The sequence below is a fragment of the Gossypium raimondii genome, chromosome 10 (assembly GCF_025698545.1).
Source record: "Gossypium raimondii isolate GPD5lz chromosome 10, ASM2569854v1, whole genome shotgun sequence".
Taxonomy (NCBI): Eukaryota; Viridiplantae; Streptophyta; class Magnoliopsida; order Malvales; family Malvaceae; genus Gossypium; species Gossypium raimondii.
The window spans coordinates 3,034,987-3,051,142 of record NC_068574.1 but is presented as its reverse complement, the minus strand read 5'-3'; the positions used below and the strand labels follow the sequence as shown (position 1 = coordinate 3,051,142).

At 34.6% G+C, this 16,156-nt stretch overlaps 3 protein-coding genes across 4 annotated transcripts; 1 reads left to right on the top strand and 2 right to left on the bottom strand.

The window, feature by feature from the left end:
- Positions 1 to 1,432: 1,432 nt before the first annotated feature.
- Positions 1,433 to 3,934, bottom strand: LOC105777997 (uncharacterized). Of its 2 annotated transcripts, none has more exons than XM_012601541.2 (7): positions 3,769 to 3,934; positions 3,409 to 3,471; positions 3,258 to 3,307; positions 3,085 to 3,149; positions 2,025 to 2,116; positions 1,820 to 1,891; positions 1,433 to 1,719 (listed from the first exon to the last, which is right to left on the bottom strand). In XM_012601541.2, the coding sequence occupies exons 1-7, from the start codon at positions 3,769 to 3,771 to the stop codon at positions 1,681 to 1,683; spliced, it is 384 nt and encodes a 127-aa protein (XP_012456995.1). In that variant the 5' UTR covers positions 3,772 to 3,934; the 3' UTR covers positions 1,433 to 1,680. The 2 variants fall into 2 exon arrangements, with proteins under 2 accessions (XP_012456995.1, XP_012456994.1); XM_012601540.2 differs by having other exon boundaries at positions 3,406 to 3,471; positions 3,769 to 3,933.
- Positions 3,935 to 5,637: 1,703 nt separating this feature from the next.
- Positions 5,638 to 8,052, top strand: LOC105777372 (probable methyltransferase At1g29790). Its single transcript, XM_012600620.2, has 2 exons — positions 5,638 to 6,975; positions 7,740 to 8,052. Exon 1 carries the CDS (start codon positions 5,817 to 5,819, stop codon positions 6,939 to 6,941), a length of 1,125 nt encoding a protein of 374 aa, XP_012456074.1. The 5' UTR covers positions 5,638 to 5,816; the 3' UTR covers positions 6,942 to 6,975; positions 7,740 to 8,052.
- A 1,207-nt stretch (positions 8,053 to 9,259) lies between these two features.
- Positions 9,260 to 15,663, bottom strand: LOC105776633 (uncharacterized). Its single transcript, XM_012599413.2, has 10 exons — positions 15,158 to 15,663; positions 14,711 to 14,754; positions 14,285 to 14,402; positions 14,036 to 14,162; positions 12,907 to 13,550; positions 12,098 to 12,374; positions 11,740 to 12,019; positions 11,306 to 11,470; positions 10,129 to 10,587; positions 9,260 to 9,871 (listed from the first exon to the last, which is right to left on the bottom strand). Exons 1-10 carry the CDS (start codon positions 15,357 to 15,359, stop codon positions 9,578 to 9,580), a joined length of 2,610 nt encoding a protein of 869 aa, XP_012454867.1. The 5' UTR covers positions 15,360 to 15,663; the 3' UTR covers positions 9,260 to 9,577.
- Positions 15,664 to 16,156: the final 493 nt, after the last annotated feature.

The following is a 16,156-nucleotide window of genomic DNA, read 5'->3' as shown; positions in this document are numbered from 1 at the left end:
ACTTTAAAACAAATTTAGGAGACAAACTGCATATTAACCCTTTTTATTCATAATCCTAATATGTAGAAGAGAACCCAATTTTTTTATAGTATTATTAAAAATTTAAATTAATAACCCCATTGATTATTAGCTAAATTCTTAAAAAAGATCTCATAAAATAATTTAAAAATTAATTAAGCTCACACATTGTAATCTTAATAAGAAAATAGCAATCCATTAAGCTTGTAAAATTAACTTTTAATCAAAATTCCTAACAATGCGACAAATAAGAATGGTTTTAATTATTTTAATCCAAAAAATTATTAAAAAAACTCTAAAAATTTTAGAAGGAATCTTTAAAAAAAATCTGGAAAGTCTATAATAAATAATATGAAAATGAAAGGCTTTAAAATTAAAATGAAAAATGAAAATTTACAAAATTTAAAAATCAATAAATTTAATAAAAAATTGTTGCCCAAGTAAATTATTTGCCTAATTGATTTGTATATCTGTAAATGTTGTATATATGTTAGCTTGTGCACTAAACTAACCTAAATTATTTCTTTAAATTCACAATCAAATAAATCAATAGAGAGAGGCATCCTTAATATTACTGTTATAAAAACATTTTATTTTATTTTTTATTTTAGTTGCATTCTTTAAAGAAAATTAGGATTTTTATACAGTAGTTGAAAGACTAATTTATTCTGTACAGAAATTTAAGTAAATGTAAGTTTAAAATGTGCTAATTTATTTTGATTAAATTTATTGGTTGAATTTTCAATTTTAAAAGTTTTATAATTTTTATATTTTTTGGCTTTCTTAAAATAATATTAGAAATTTCATAATATTTATAATATTTTTAAAAGTTCTTTATAATTATTTTGAAGTCTTTCAAAATTTTAAGTGTTAAACCTCTAATCGAATGTCACTCTACATCATCAATTATGTCATCACTTGATAAATCATAAAAAATTTCGATGGAAAAATTATCTTTAAGAGTTCAATTAATTGTTAATTTTTCATTTAACACCCTAATTTAATATGATTTTCAATTAAAATTTAATTGATTTTTAAAATTATTTTAAGAGGTTCTTTTCATCTAATCCTTAACCACTATATATATACATGAATATTTCAATTCTATTGGTCCAATCAACTTTTAATAAATAAAAAATTGACAATAATTTAACAAGTGACTTACCAAAATTTTCCCCAAAAGATTTCTTTTTAAAACGTTAAAAGTTTTATCACCATGAGAAAATTTCTTCTATAAAAATAGGTCATTCTGTTAAAAAATTTCATGGATGAAGCTTTTAATAGAAATGACCGATTTATTTATTTTTTATTTAATGTACATGGGATAATTAGTCCATTTTTTTAAGTACAAAGGGCATATGCAAAAACTTTTCGAGTTCTCGGTTTTAAAGAGGAGAAAGAAGAAGAAAACAAGTTTTCATATGAAGCATCACTTAGCAAACCTCTATAATATTTTAACTTACAGAGCATTTCGACACTACTCTTTAAAACTCTAAGCCAGCACCCGCCAGCTTTATTGCTCAATATACCATAACAGCATTGCAGAGGAAACACAAGTCTTAAAATATATCAAGAATCCATTAAAAGCTGGTCCATTAATTGCATGAATATGTAAATATACCCCACAAATCAGGCAGAGGTTTTCACATTTTTTAGTTTGATCTAATCATCATCATCAAGAACACTCCGACGCCTCTGGATCTGTAAAATCGGATAAATAGTGGAGGCAAATCAAAATAGTTTCTACTATGGGCCGAGTACGTTAAAGGCAGGGCAAGTCGGTAATGTGTAAATAACTTACGGTGACTTTGGTCTGTTTAGTTGTTTGGGTGTTTATCTGTTCCAACAGCGATATAAGCCTCTCCTCTGAAACCTTTACAAGGGTTCAACCATATACATTTCAGTTCTTTATCAAAGCTTGGCTGCAAAGTAATACTAAATAATTGCACACCCTTAACATTAGGCAAGCAAGAAAAAGTAGTTGGACCTGAAAATTTTCACCATACCTTCTCAGCTATCTGGCCTGTCTGAGCAGCTCTTAGTAGAACATCCTCCACACCCCTAGCCTTCTCAGGTTTCACCAAGGCGATTCGAGCAACTGCACAAAGTTATATAACAGAAAAGAACATAAATGAAAGGAATTATACATTGGTAAAAGCTACAGCAAAAAGAGCATCTGTCATATATGCCTGTCATTAGGAAGTTGTACTATTTTTCCTTCATGATCATGTCTTCTTCTCGTTTTTAACTCTGTTGTAATTTCAAAGAGGTATAGGGGCGGCAATAGTATAGGGGATATACGAGTGAAAGTTTTTAATTTTTTATAATGGCATAAGGGATGTATCTTCAAAGGATTTTATGCACTGTTTGTACTTGATAGGAGTTTTCTAAAAACTGCATCATACTATATGATTCATACTTACCATTTTATAACTCAACTCAGATTTTCAAGACCTTTATATTCATATATCTCGCACCAGATAATTCAAGTCTAAGATAAGTCTTCACCATCAAAGAGAACAGATCAAATTCAGTCTTTGAGAAACAATATATTGCCACCAGGCCCATTATAGCATTTTTCATTGTAGGACTTCTAAACAAGTCTTCCAGAATTTTTTGAACTCGCACTCGAATTAGGTCTTCACTATTTCTATTATAAATAAATACTTATAAGCACACTTCTCCATGCTTCCTGAAGCACGAGTTCACTACTCAAAATTTTTTTGTTATTTTTAAACGATAAGTATTCAAAAAAGTTTATACAAAAGCTATCTCGTGAACTGGTTTAAGATCCAAAATCTTATACACAAACTAATATAAATAAATACTAATAAGCCCTTAGAAAGCACAAACATTTTCTGACAAGACAAGTATATTAAATTCAAAGATTTAACAGTCCATTGATTACCATGAATACAGAATCCAACATTAATAACTAATAGTTAAATAAAACAACTTAGAATAGCCTGCAATAAAATGATAGAATGCAAGTACTGATAAGCATATAAGCAATTAACAGTAGGCTTCTTGAATCAACTCAAATGGTGAACTGAGATAGAAGCTTACGTCTTTCGCGTGCTTCACTGGACAAAATCTGACTAAGCATCATTTGCCTCCGTTCATCTGCCTCCCTAAATTAATGGCTTTAACTAGTCAAACCAATGAACTAATTTGATCCCAAAATAAATCTTAAAATATTAATGATTTAGAAACAATATGCATCTATATAAGAAACTGACCTCTTGGCATCTTCCTGAGCTTTCTGTTGTTCAGGGTTCTGTTGATTCCCCTGTTAATCAACAAACTACAATTAGTAACATTAAATTAAAAGCACAAGCAGGCCAATCTAGAATTCCTAGATATTAAAACGAAAAAGAGATAGATTACCACCCCCTGTCGAGCCATTAACTCTTGCATCCTTCTTTGTCTAATTGCTTCTAGTTCAGGATCAGCCTACAAAAATTACGAAATTTATTATAATCCCCTGTTTCCAAAAAAAAAAAAATCACTACCACAGTGTACTCTGTACTCCAAAAAAACCTAAATTCATTCCTCTTTTTTTCTTATTAAACTAAAAGTCATCAACTACTATTACTCCCAAAAACAAATATAACAGTTGAGAATTAATAATTACGTACAAATAAAAAAGAAAAAGAAAGGTTCAAACAAAGACGGTGGAATGAAACCCTAATTAGATGTTTGGTTGCCGAGAAACTTAGTACGAATCAAAAGGAAAATTGAAAAGAATACCATTGATTAGAGAGTCAGTGGATCTCCTCCACCAAAGACTGTAGGTTCAAAGGCTTCTTCACCGGGGAGAGATTTCTGCAGGCTTTTAGCTTCAGCTGGACGCGATTTATGTTCGATTTTACTTTAAAATCACTTCTCTATTCCATTTAAATTATTAACCAAAAATAAAGGATCATTGGGTTGGGCTCGGATTGACTCAACTTGGGTCTTACTCAAATCCAATGTTTTGGACAAATAATCTAACTTCACTTCGACCCATTACATCGCCTTGTATCTAGGTATACGCATTTAAATTTTTTGGTTCTTGATGATTGATTTTTCAAGTTGATTCATTATAATCTCTTATCAATTTGAATGTAAATCTTTTTGAGTTACTCAGTCGAATATTTTTTGTTTAAATTATTTTAAATTTAATTCAATTTAGGTTATATCAATTAAAATTCCTAGTGCAATAGCATTTTAGGACTAATCAAATTTCTTTGAAATTGATTGGTTTGAATTTAGATATTTCCACAATAAAATGGAAAGGTATCAGTGTCCCTTTCAAAACGTTGAAGAGGACGACAGGCCGACAGCTTCCCCAACAATATTTTGTAGTAAATATATATATATAATTAAAATCTGCAAGAAATTGCTTTAATAAATCCAAGTAGATCCTAATATCACGTGACACCGGTTCTTTTTCCCCCTCTTTTATAATATTCGTTCATAAATTCATCAATCGTGAACAATACACCATCCCATTTATATGAACAGCGGAGTCGAGAATTGAAATTAAATAGTGTATTTTTACGATAATAAAAATATTATTTTATTATTTTAATAGTTCGTATTTTTATAAATTTTAAAAGGTTAAATTAAATTTTTATCATTATTTTAGGTAAAATATAATTTTATCATTATTAACTTAAAATTTTATAAATTATGAAAGACCTAAATTAAAATTTTACTATTTTAGAGAAGTCATTACCTATTGATGTCTATTACACTCCGCCACTATCTATAAATATATAAGTTAATATCGAATATAAATATAAATATATACATTCAGTTTTTATATTTTTAAAATAATATTTATATGATTGCTTTAAAAGCATATTTAAAAAATCTAGTAACATAGATACAAATAGACAATTATCTTTAGCCAGAGATATATGCAAATTGCAATAAGCATCCTTTTGCTTTCGAGTTCATTCTATCCAAAACTACATTGATTGACCCCACCTGACTATAACTAACGGTTCAGATTCAATCTCCCACACTTAAACAGTACTATGTAATATAATTGAAAACCCAGACAATACTCAGCCAAATTTGTAAGAAAAATTCATGTCACTCGTGAGTGAAGTGATTAAATATATCTGAATTTGACTTCAATATTCAATTTATATTTAGATCTAACGATAACATATTGGTCCAATGAATGTTTGACATGTGTGTTTTAAGAAAAAAAACATAAGTACTTAGTTGAGGTAAAGAGAAAACTCAATAACTAAATTCAAGTACTTATTTGGAATAAAGAAAAAGTCACGTTATTAAATGGAATAATGAAGCCAAACTCAAGTGCTTAATTAGAAAAAAAACCTTAAGTATCAAAGTGACAATGTTTAGAACTAAGCATAATCTCTCCCCAACCCATAAATAAGATATTATACGTTTCAGCATATTCGAACTTTTGTCCTCTTATATTGGCAACAATATTCACACCAATCGAATTAAGACTCCATCGGCGAATTTAAGAAAAAAATTAAATATAAATTAAACACTAAAATTAAATATAGGTACAGAATATTATATTAATCTAATTTTAAAATTAATCAAATTATTAAATAAAAACATGTGAGAGACAGTGAGACTGAGAAGTGAGGATTGAAGTTGAAAACGAGTTAAAACCTCCAAAATTATAACACCAAAAAAATTAAGTAAGAATCAGACAAAAACCTGTGAAGTTAAGAATCACCAAGATCGAGAATAACAAAAACCCAAGAATCGAAGCATCTCAGAAGGGAAAAAAGTAGCGTAGCTGTAGAGGGAGGACCAGAAATTCAATGGGTTTCACCATGGGTTTGAACTTCGTTCTCCTCTTAGTCATGGTAGCTACCAATATCCTTTCCCTTTATCATCTCTCTTCCACCGTCCAATCTCCCAACCCTCCTCCCCCTGTTCCCGTCCCTGACCACCTTCTCCGACAGCTTAACACCATACGCGCCACCATTAACCACCTCACGCGCCATAACCCTTCTTCTTCATCCACCACTGCTGAACCCAGTTCTGCTGTACCTCGAGATCTTATCCTCCACTCTCAGATCGGTCCCATTGCTTCTTCTTGTCACAACCATCCTGATCTTCTTCATAGGTATATGAATTACACTCCTTTTTCGACTTGCCCTTACGATCCTGACCTCCAAGAGACGCTTATTCTTAACGGCTGTCACCCACTTCCACGGCGGCGTTGTTTTTCTAGAACCCCATCGAAACCGCCTTCTTCACTTCCGTTAACTCATTTCCCGACTTCACTCCCCGATTCCGGCGTTATGTGGAACAAATACTCGTGTAAATCTTTCGCTTGTTTGTCTCAAAACAACCCCACTGGGTTCGATCTCAACGCTCAACGCTCTTCCCTTCAAAAATACACTTCGGAACTCGATCTTCCCTTGACTCAGTTCATGCAATTGGCCAAATCGGCTAACTCACCGATCCGTCTCGGTATTGACATAGGCGGTGGAACCGGAACTTTCGCCGCACTAATGAAGAAATCCTACAACGTCACGATGTTGACCACCACCATGAACGTCAATGCGCCTTACAATGAAGCCGTGGCATTAAGGGGGTTAGTGCCATTACACGTGCCTTTACAACAAAGGTTCCCAGTTTTCGACGGCACAATGGATCTGGTCCGGTGTGGGAGAGCGGTGAACCGGTGGATACCATTGTCGGTGATGGAATTCATGTTCTACGATGTGGATAGAGTGTTGAGAGGTGGTGGGTATTTGTGGGTGGATCGATTCTTTAGCAAAGCAGTGGATCTTGAGAAAATTTATGGGCCATTGATTGGTAAGCTTGGATACAAGAAAGTGAAATGGGCAGTGGCTAACAAGACAGATCCTAGTGGTTTGAAACATGGTGAAGTTTATTTGTCTGCTTTGTTACAAAAGCCTGTTTCAAAATCATGATGGGGAAAAATTGAAGATTCATTCAACATTTAGGGTAAGTTTTTTTAAACACAGACATGATAAATAAATAAATAAAGAAAAAGAACACTTTGCATGTTACAGCATTTTTAGGGTTTGGTGGTTGTTTGATGAATTTAAGGTTCTAGTAGTTGAAGTCAATTTGTTGTGTTTAATGTTCAATGTAATAATGCTAGCAGTTGATATAGTTTTTCTATTTATGAAGTTTACATATTTCAATGCTAGCATTTGATATAACAGTGTCTTAATTTGTAAATATCTTCTGATATGGTCTCTGCTTATGGAATCTGATGTTGGGGTTTTTTCACGCTGTTGAAGCATTGCATTTTGCCTGTTTGGTCTTAAGACTTGGTGTAAGATTGATGGAATTGGTTTGGCTCTGTTTGCATTTTGCCTGTTGAAGCTTTGCATTTTCGATTATCGAAAATCAAGCACACATGACCTCGTTGCTGTAGGATTTTGAATCATTTCTTTATGAGAATGGTGTTTTATTAAATCTATAAAGGATTACTTGCATATGAAGTTATGAACAGAATAAAAGCAGATCCTGTTGACTTAATAGGATATGAGCATTTCATGTTCGGTCGAAGTTTCCTCTAACGTTGTTTAACGAACCATTTCAGCTTTTCCTGTTGAGTACCTAGTTTGCTAACCAAATATCGTCTGTCATCTATCCATGGAGAATTGTGATTAGAATAGATATTGCATCTGACTTATTACATTTTATCAGTTCGTATTCCGATTATAACCAATGAATTTTCCGATGTCCTCTTTTTCCAGATATATGATATCGGATCACGCGGAAAACATGCCCGCCGACTGTCGGTTTGCTCTCGACAAAAACTGGAATGAATTTTATTTATTGGATTAGGATTTTATATCGTGTATTAAGTGTCCAAAAAAAGTTTATAAAAGGACCCGAGGGTATTGTAAAATCACAGAGGTAGCTGTCTGGGGAAAAAGGGTCAAAAGTAGATGGCTGAAAGCATATTTTTTTTCAAGTTATTGTTATAACATTTTGTTGCTGTCTACAACTGATAATCTGTAGAACAATCCGAAATAAATGGATTAATACCATGTTTTTTTTCCTTCATCTTTTTGTTGGTTTTGGGTTAGCAAGTCAAGTCTCCAAATGTTGGCGTATGATGAAGAAACTGTTTGAAATAGCCTAAACTCTTTGAGAAGCAGAGACAGGGTTGGGGTTTTGGTTTTGGTTTTTTCACTATGCTCAAATTCCATATTTAATTTGTGTAATGGATCTTTTATTATTGGTTAGGTCAAATAGTTAAGTATTTGATCAAAGCAAGTAGTCACTATATTTTGGTTTAAAAGAAAAAAAAAAGTGCATCTTCCAACTTATCAACATTGGGGTTTTCCTTTTTTTGTTGACAATATTGTTTTTAAGAAAAATCTATTTTAGTAAAGTAGAAATATTAAATTTTAAATTTGAGAATAGTTAGAGAGGTTTTGATCACAATTAGACCTAGCAAATGTGAGAGTTTGGACTTTGAATTGAAATTTTGAGTGAAGTGGGTGACAACTTTGCTGAAACATCTAACACCTGTCCATTTATTGCGCCACAAATGGATACTGCCTTAACTACTCCAACTCACTTAAAATCTTTATGAACTCAAAATAGTACAGGGCGTGAAAAAGTAGAAAAGAAACAACATTGCATTTGATTCCAAATAAACGACCAAAGTGATCATTTTTGTAGCAATTAAAAAAATATTACTTTTATGACAAAATTAATTCAATAATGTGACATTAATAGTTAAATCTCCTTCCATTCACTTACAAGTTAAAATCGCAGAGTGTGAACACTTGTTTGAATTAAAACCCTAGATATTACCATCTTAACTATAATCAGTAAAGATGACCCTCTAATGAAAGCACAAACAACAAATTTTCAAAACATCCCAAAATATAACAATAAACAATAGCATAGGGTACGAAAGCCTTAGGTGTGAACTCAGAACTATGCTATGGGTGGGTTTTAATCAAGCAAAGCCTCTATTTTATCAAAGAAATTAAAGGCCATCCCATGGAATTCTTTTATTTGATATGTGAATTGTTTAAATTGATTAATTTGTGTACATATGCACAGTGTCGTACAAAACAAAATTATTGCAACAATAATAGCTAATGGGAGTTATGGATCCCAGCAACCATGATATGTAGCAGTGTAGCATAAAGATAACAGGCTAAAATGGTAGTATTAATTAATTATAAATGATTAAAGCAAATACCTCATGCTACAATACAGTAAGAGTAAGAAACATGAGATGAGACATGAAATCTGAAAAAGGAGGCAAATTTTTTACTATAAGAGAAATAGAGGGGCAAGGAAACAATCAAGGAAGAAAAAGTGAAAAGGGTAAAGCAAGTCCACTATCCCAAATTAGCACACTGTGTTCCTAAGTTAACATAACAGAACAGAACAATAAATTAAAAGTAGAATACAACCTCATGGCACAGGGCAGTAGCCAGCCAAAGTCTCTTCAGACCCATCATTGTTGATTATCTGCACGTATAGTTATTCTCAGTCGCTAGAAGGCCCTTTGATTGGCCACTTTCAAACTCACTATAAGACCCTGAAAAACCAGGAGGAGACGAGATTAGTAATTGTTTTGCCATAACTGCTGGGTCTGCTTTGATGGTGGCTGGCCTTGAGACCCACTCAGGGACCCATCCCTAGGGTTTTGCTGCTGAGGGTCCAGCGATACTCCCATTTGTGAATGGTAGAAATTTGGGTATCCAAGTGACCCAAAATGCTGTGAAGGTGGTTGTTGCCCTTGTCGAAACCCACCAGCCTGCTGGTTCTGCCCCTGGAAGCTGTAATATGTGCTTGCAGGAACAGCGGACATCGTTCGTGAGCCAGGGCCATGAATCCACATGCCTGAATTCTCATTCTAAACACAAAAACATAGAAAAGAAAGGGCACGCTTCAGATTCAAAGAAGCAGAAAAGAATAAGAACTCATGTATAACTGCAGAACTACATGAAATCATGGAGCTTTGAGAGTAAAGGGAGAAAATGGAAGGACAATTCTTTCACCAGTACTTTCAATAAGAATGAATGTAAATTATTCAGGCACCATAAATCCATAGTAATGAATGTATACAATTAAATCTAAATGAGATTTCTCAATTCTCTGTACAGCAATTACCTGCTGGAGTGACATCAAATGATTATTGTCCTTGTACTGAGAACTAAGAACATCGTCGTAGCCAATAGTTGTCCCCGCAGGTGCAGTAGGTGGATTCAGAGGAAGTCCTCCAGGGATGTTGGTAGAGCTCCCAAACCCATAGCCAGATGGAATTGCAGCAGATTGAGGCAAGCTGCTTACAGAAACACTATTCTTGTATTGGGGGAGCATTGCTGCCAGGGACTGAGGATAGTTACTATTACCAGTAAATGTTTGCTGGAAAGCTGATGGCATATAGGTGTAACTCTGAGGTAAGAAAGGATAACTAATCATGTTGGCAAAGTGTCCCAATGGAAGTGTAGGTTGGGGAAAAGGGTGCATGGCTAGATGTTGCGGAAGTGCAGGTCCTGTAGCAACACTCGCACCAGGCAGTGACTGTTGTGTGGGCTGCGCTGCAGAAATACCAGTTGCTCTTAGAGCCTGCACACGTACAACAAGTTAATCAAGAAAGGAACAATTAAGTCCAAAACAATTACAAAATTTTTTAGTTAGGTAGGGGTCCAAATTGGCCTTTCCCATTTTACCACCCCCCACCCCAGCTCTTGTTTTTGGGTGTTTTTGCTCCTCTTTTTACTCCAACACAAGCATTAAAAAAAAAAAGAGAAACAAACCAAATCTACTAGTGAACTCTCTCCAAGGATCATGAAAGATGTTCCACAAGAAAATTATTGTTCTTGCTTTGACTCATTCCCCAAAAAGTGGATCCCGCAATAATAATAAATGCATATCAGGTAGAGACAGACGCATAATTAGGGACAACAAAGTGATGGGCAGAAGTAGTCAAAGGTCACTGTTCCATATCAAGAAACAAGAGTTTGAGGACATTTCCATGTCACCATAGAACATGAGTTTTCACAACCAAAAATCTATCTAGCCAAACATATAAACATGACAGGAGACAGATAATGACGCTAAACAACATAAAGTTCCAGCCAAACTGACGCATAGCTCCAATATCAGACAAGATGAAGTTTCATCTTCAGAAGAATCTTGAAATAAGACCACCATAAGTGCTAAAAAAAAAAAAAAAAAAAAAAGGAATTTCTTGGCCGCTTGAACCATTAAAAACAGTCCCAACAATTAGAACTGCAAAAAGTGTAAAAGCTCCAAGAAATCAATAATATAAAGCAAAGGGTACCTCTGGCATAGAAATGGTTGGACCACTAATGGAAGAGGTGGCATTGCTGTATCTTGTTGGCATCGACTGAGTCACAGGGAAGGGTGAATATGGAAGATCTGGCTCCCTTGCAGTCTGAACAGTTGATGTCAACAAAGTGCTCGGCAACGAGTTTGTATATGCTTGCTGTAAGGAAAACCATTATGTTGAGAAGGGACAGATATTCAAGAAAACTAACAATGTATTCCAAAAATATAGTACGTTTAATCCATAATTTCCAGCAGCACAACAGGAGTTTTCTTGAAATTGAGTCAACAAGATGCCGCTATCAAGTATCAACCAGAACTTTATACATTAAAGAAAATTTCTAATCCAACTCTATGACATATGGTTGAATCATCAGCTTGGAATGATAGAGTTTATGCATTAAAAACAAATTTGCAAAGTTGCATTACCATTACACTTGAGAAAGGATTGAGATTTTGCATTTGAGAGCTTGTCTGCATATGAGCGAAAGAAGGATTTAATTGTTCAGAGTTTTCATAGTTATAACCAGACGCAGATGGAGGAAATGAATATTGGCTCCCTTGGGCAGCTTCAGAAACATCCTGTTTCAAAACCTCTGGTTGAGAATCTTCAGGAACCTCATAGTTTGCAGTGCTAACATTACTTCTATTTATTATATTTCCTTCCGTGTCACTTCTGAGATGTTCATCAGCATAGTACTCGGGATTCCTGAAAGCAAAAGTTTTTACACAATTGTAACAAACAGATAAGTGAAGCAAGGCACTAAGCATTTTAAGAAGGGCATACCTATTATCTGAGTGCCCAATAGATGATGCATCTGCTACTTCAGGAACATCATCCAAATTATTCTTTGAGGCCATTGATGCAAATTGTCCAGAAAAGCCAGAACCAATTCCAGGTCCAAAACTACCAAAACTCAAATGCGAACAGTCCGGGGTGTGGACTTGTAGATGATTTGGGATTATTACAGAAGGATTATCCTCTTCAGTTGGGGGCTCCCTATCATCATTATGCAAATTAAGTTGCTGCAAATCCACAGCTACTGATGAAGAACCATCTTCAGCTGAAAAAGAACGAAAGAAAGGACATAAAATGTGTTAAGTTCAAAAAACATTCATAGCAGATAAAAATGAGCAAAGGATACATTAAAAGATTAAAAATTCCTTCTAACGTATGAAGTAAACCTACTCAGATTCATAGTGCATCAATAATTTGGAACTACACCATCCCTCCCCCGGTTCTCAATTGTTTTCCTACACTCCAATTTTATTCTGTTCAGCCTCACATATCCACATAGTATAAAGGGGAAGAAAATGATAATAAAAAAATCAGAAGCTGCCAACATATGATATTGTCATTGGGAGGGGGAGAACATAAGCAATTCAGTAACCCTAAAACATACATATCCATATTGCATGAAGATCAGAAATGGGTTGTCAAAGAAATTGCATTCAGTGTGTACAAGCCTTCATCAGTACTGAATCCTTCATACTGAGTGAAACATTCATCAAAGCAGTATACTACCTTCATCATAAAACGCACAAAATTGAGTGATTTAAAGCAGTATACTACCTTCATCAGAAAACTACACTAACCTTCTTCGTTCTCAAAGGCAGGTATTTGAGGCTGATAGGAATTCATGTCCTTATATAAGTCGTTATCATAAAGAGATGAACCTCTGGAGTTATCCTCTTGTATATTTCTACTTGAAATAGAAGGGGACCTAACATGGTTATTATTGACAGTTTCAAGAGGACCATCATCCACTGCCTGAGCTTCCTCCAACTGGGATTTCAAAATTTGATTACTTCTACCCAAGGGCAAGTTAGATGCATTAGCATAAAGTCCAGATTCTGCAGGGGACTCTAAGACAGAGGTCACACTAGCAGCAGATGGATTCTCAATGGGGGGCCATTCATCTCTTGAAGAAACCTGCTGATTTTTGGTGCCATCAGGCTCATAAGAAATATCTGCCACCTTGGAAGCCTGGTCCTGTAAGTTGGACTGTAATGCTGCTGGAGGAGGAACCACATGATGCCGATTATTAGTGCTTTGCTGAGATGGGTTTGGCACCACAGAAGTCTTGTTTTGTGGCCTGCCCATCTTCACAATATCAGCCATTGATACTTGACCTGGAACCCCCAACCAAGCAGATTGGTATCCAGTAGGCTGTGATGAAGAAGAAACCCCATCACCTAAACCTACCGTGGAAATTTTATGTTCTGAAACTGCAACTTCACTGCAAAACCAGCAAAACTCAGATGAGAAGAAAGTGGGCAACACAAGAAAACCATATGAGAATTGCAACGTTTATGGAACAGAAGTTTAAATACCATCCAAAGATAGGGAAAAAGAAAAACCAAATTCAGCCAACTAAAAGTTTGAAAAGAAGTTGCTGACAAATGTTTGGGTGCCTCAGGTCCGAACTCCAGTTAACATGGTTTGGCAAGCATTTGGAACAATTAGGGTCCCATCTGTCCTTGCCAAACTAGCCACCTTTGATAATAATCATTTCAAATGCTTACCCAGGGAGGCTTAATGGTGGAAGTAACTAATTCCGTGAAGGAATGATTTGGTACAAATAGATATCATTTAAGCAAGACAAAGAATCCAATGACATGCACGAAAAAGAAAGGTCATTAGAACTCAGAACTTATAGCAGCTTTCTGTTCCTCAGTGGCCTAAACATAAAGGAACTATCACTTCTGAGATAACAGGTATTACCTGTGGGATTGAGGTCGACGATTCATGTTATTTCCTTGCATACCAGATGCAGAAGATGAAGACCCTGCAACAGGATGACCTCCATTTTCTCTCTTTTGTGCAGGTTTACCATGTGAAGGGCCAGACTCTAACCAGAAAAAAGAGCACTCAATTGGTAAGGAATCATCTAAAAGAGTTCCAAAGCAATTTTTTAACGGAGTGCAAGCAACACTTCTCCAAAGTGGCATTAGAGCATGTTCACAGTCATACCATTTGAACTGTAATGGGATGAACCACCACGCCCAGTATATCGGTCTGAACCACTCCTACCACCACGACTCCCAAGGTTATTGGCACCACGAGACCTCGCATCAACTGAGTCCTTGCTCTAGAACAAAAAGGGGGGGAACAAAATCAAAAGAGATAATGAGATCCAACAAATCCATCACAAATGGTTAGAATATATTTTAAGAAGCTTTCAAAGAGAAAGCACATGCTGTCAAAAGTGAATCAGATTAAACACTCATTCTTAATCCCGAAAGCAAGTGAGAGTCTCACATGATGCATGATCTATATGACCGACAAGTAAGACCTATATTGCTCGAACGGTGTAACAGCAACACTAAGAAAAAACAAATATGGGATGGTTATGAATGCAAAGTCAAACCATTTAGCGTAATTTCCACTGGCACACACCTCTTTTTTCTTGTCTCGTTTGCTCTTCACCTCGTGAAAAGGATCTACACATATCACAAATAAGATATCAGCAGTGAAATACAACAACCATTAGAAACCCAAAACTTGAGCTGCCCCATTGTTATGAAACAAATAAACATATTTTCGAGAATTAAAAAAGCGATGTTCTTATTAAGATGAAGGCTTAATAAATTATTAGCAAATGCTAATATATTATAAAAAATGTTATTGCTGGAAATACACTCTAAACTAAAGCACTCGAAGCAAACCAAGAAACCTAGCAATTAAGCAGATTATATGCTTAATAAAGCACCGAAACCCAGTAGTTAACCTTTCGCATAACCACAAAAATTAAATATTTCTATAACGAAAAAAAAACCCAGCAAGGGTAGAAGGAGCACTAAAAGAAATTTAAAAAAGGAATAAAGAAAAGAAGGGCGGGGGAACCTTGAGAGAGGAGGCGATTGACAGCCTCGTTAGGGTCCATATTACAGTCTTTAAGCATAGCATAGATCTCAGGTTCAGGGCAGTTAACAATCTCCTTCAAGCTCTGGACCATCTTGCGAGACCCAGGCGGAATACCTGAAAGTCCACTATTATTACCCTTCCCTATCCCATTATTTCCACCTCCGCCTCCTTTCCCGCTCATCCTCACTCTCTCTCACCGGGATAACCCCCCCTCTTCTCTTCTCTTTTATCTGTCTCTGTGTGTGTCAGATCTGAGAAGGAAACGACGTCGTTCACAGTTTTAGGTTTTTTCCTTTTGTCGTCTTCTCTATCTCTCTCGCAGCAACGAAGGAGCAGGCGGAGCAGCTTAAAAGAGGCAAAAAAAATTGAAAAGAGGGATTATATCCTTTTTGAAACGATGCTTTAAAAGAAAAACAAAGGCTTCTTTTCAGCGAAAACCCTCTGCTGCTTGTGGCCGCGTGTGTGTGTGTTTCTCTCCTGTATGTGATTTTTTTTTCCTATAATGAAAAAATAAAATAAATTTTGTGCGTGTGTGTTTTAAAGACTTTATGTTTTTTGTTTTATATTTATTATTTAGTATTAAAAGGTATTAATTATTCCTTAAAAATATTCTTGATTAATTATAATTATTTAGGTTCGCAAAGTTGAGATTCTAGAAAAACTCATATGATTTAATTAATTAATTTAAGCTTAATTAATTTTTAATTCAATATTTTAATAATTAATTTAAACTAAAGCAACCATTTTTTTGTATTCTACATCTGATAGAACTGCTATTAATCATAAGATTGTTTTATTTTATATTTTATATAAAATCGATAAAATCTGTTTGAATTTGTTTAATTCAAAATTTCATTTAATTTTATATCAAATTTTAATAAATATGTTTTTATTATATCATAAATATACCATAATTTAATTTTCATGAAATATTAATAAATAGATATCTTAAATAAAAGCATATTCAACAAGTTTTAA

Bases quoted from the DNA above. Each gene is read 5' to 3' on its own strand.
- LOC105777997 (XM_012601540.2), bottom strand. The intron at 3,150-3,257 runs GTCAGTTTCTTA...CCATTAATTTAG, and splicing joins GCTCAGGAAGATGCCAAGAG to GGAGGCAGATGAACGGAGGC. The intron at 2,117-3,084 runs GTAAGCTTCTAT...AACTTTGTGCAG, and splicing joins CAGTGAAGCACGCGAAAGAC to TTGCTCGAATCGCCTTGGTG.
- LOC105777372 (XM_012600620.2), top strand. From the start codon at position 5,817: ATGGGTTTCACCATGGGTTTGAACTTCGTTCTCCTCTTAGTCATGGTA.
- LOC105776633 (XM_012599413.2), bottom strand. From the start codon at position 15,359: ATGAGCGGGAAAGGAGGCGGAGGTGGAAATAATGGGATAGGGAAGGGT. The intron at 14,403-14,710 runs GTGTGTGCCAGT...TTTTTGTTCTAG, and splicing joins AACGAGACAAGAAAAAAGAG to AGCAAGGACTCAGTTGATGC. The intron at 13,551-14,035 runs GTAATACCTGTT...CTGGTTTTGCAG, and splicing joins CGTCGACCTCAATCCCACAG to TGAAGTTGCAGTTTCAGAAC.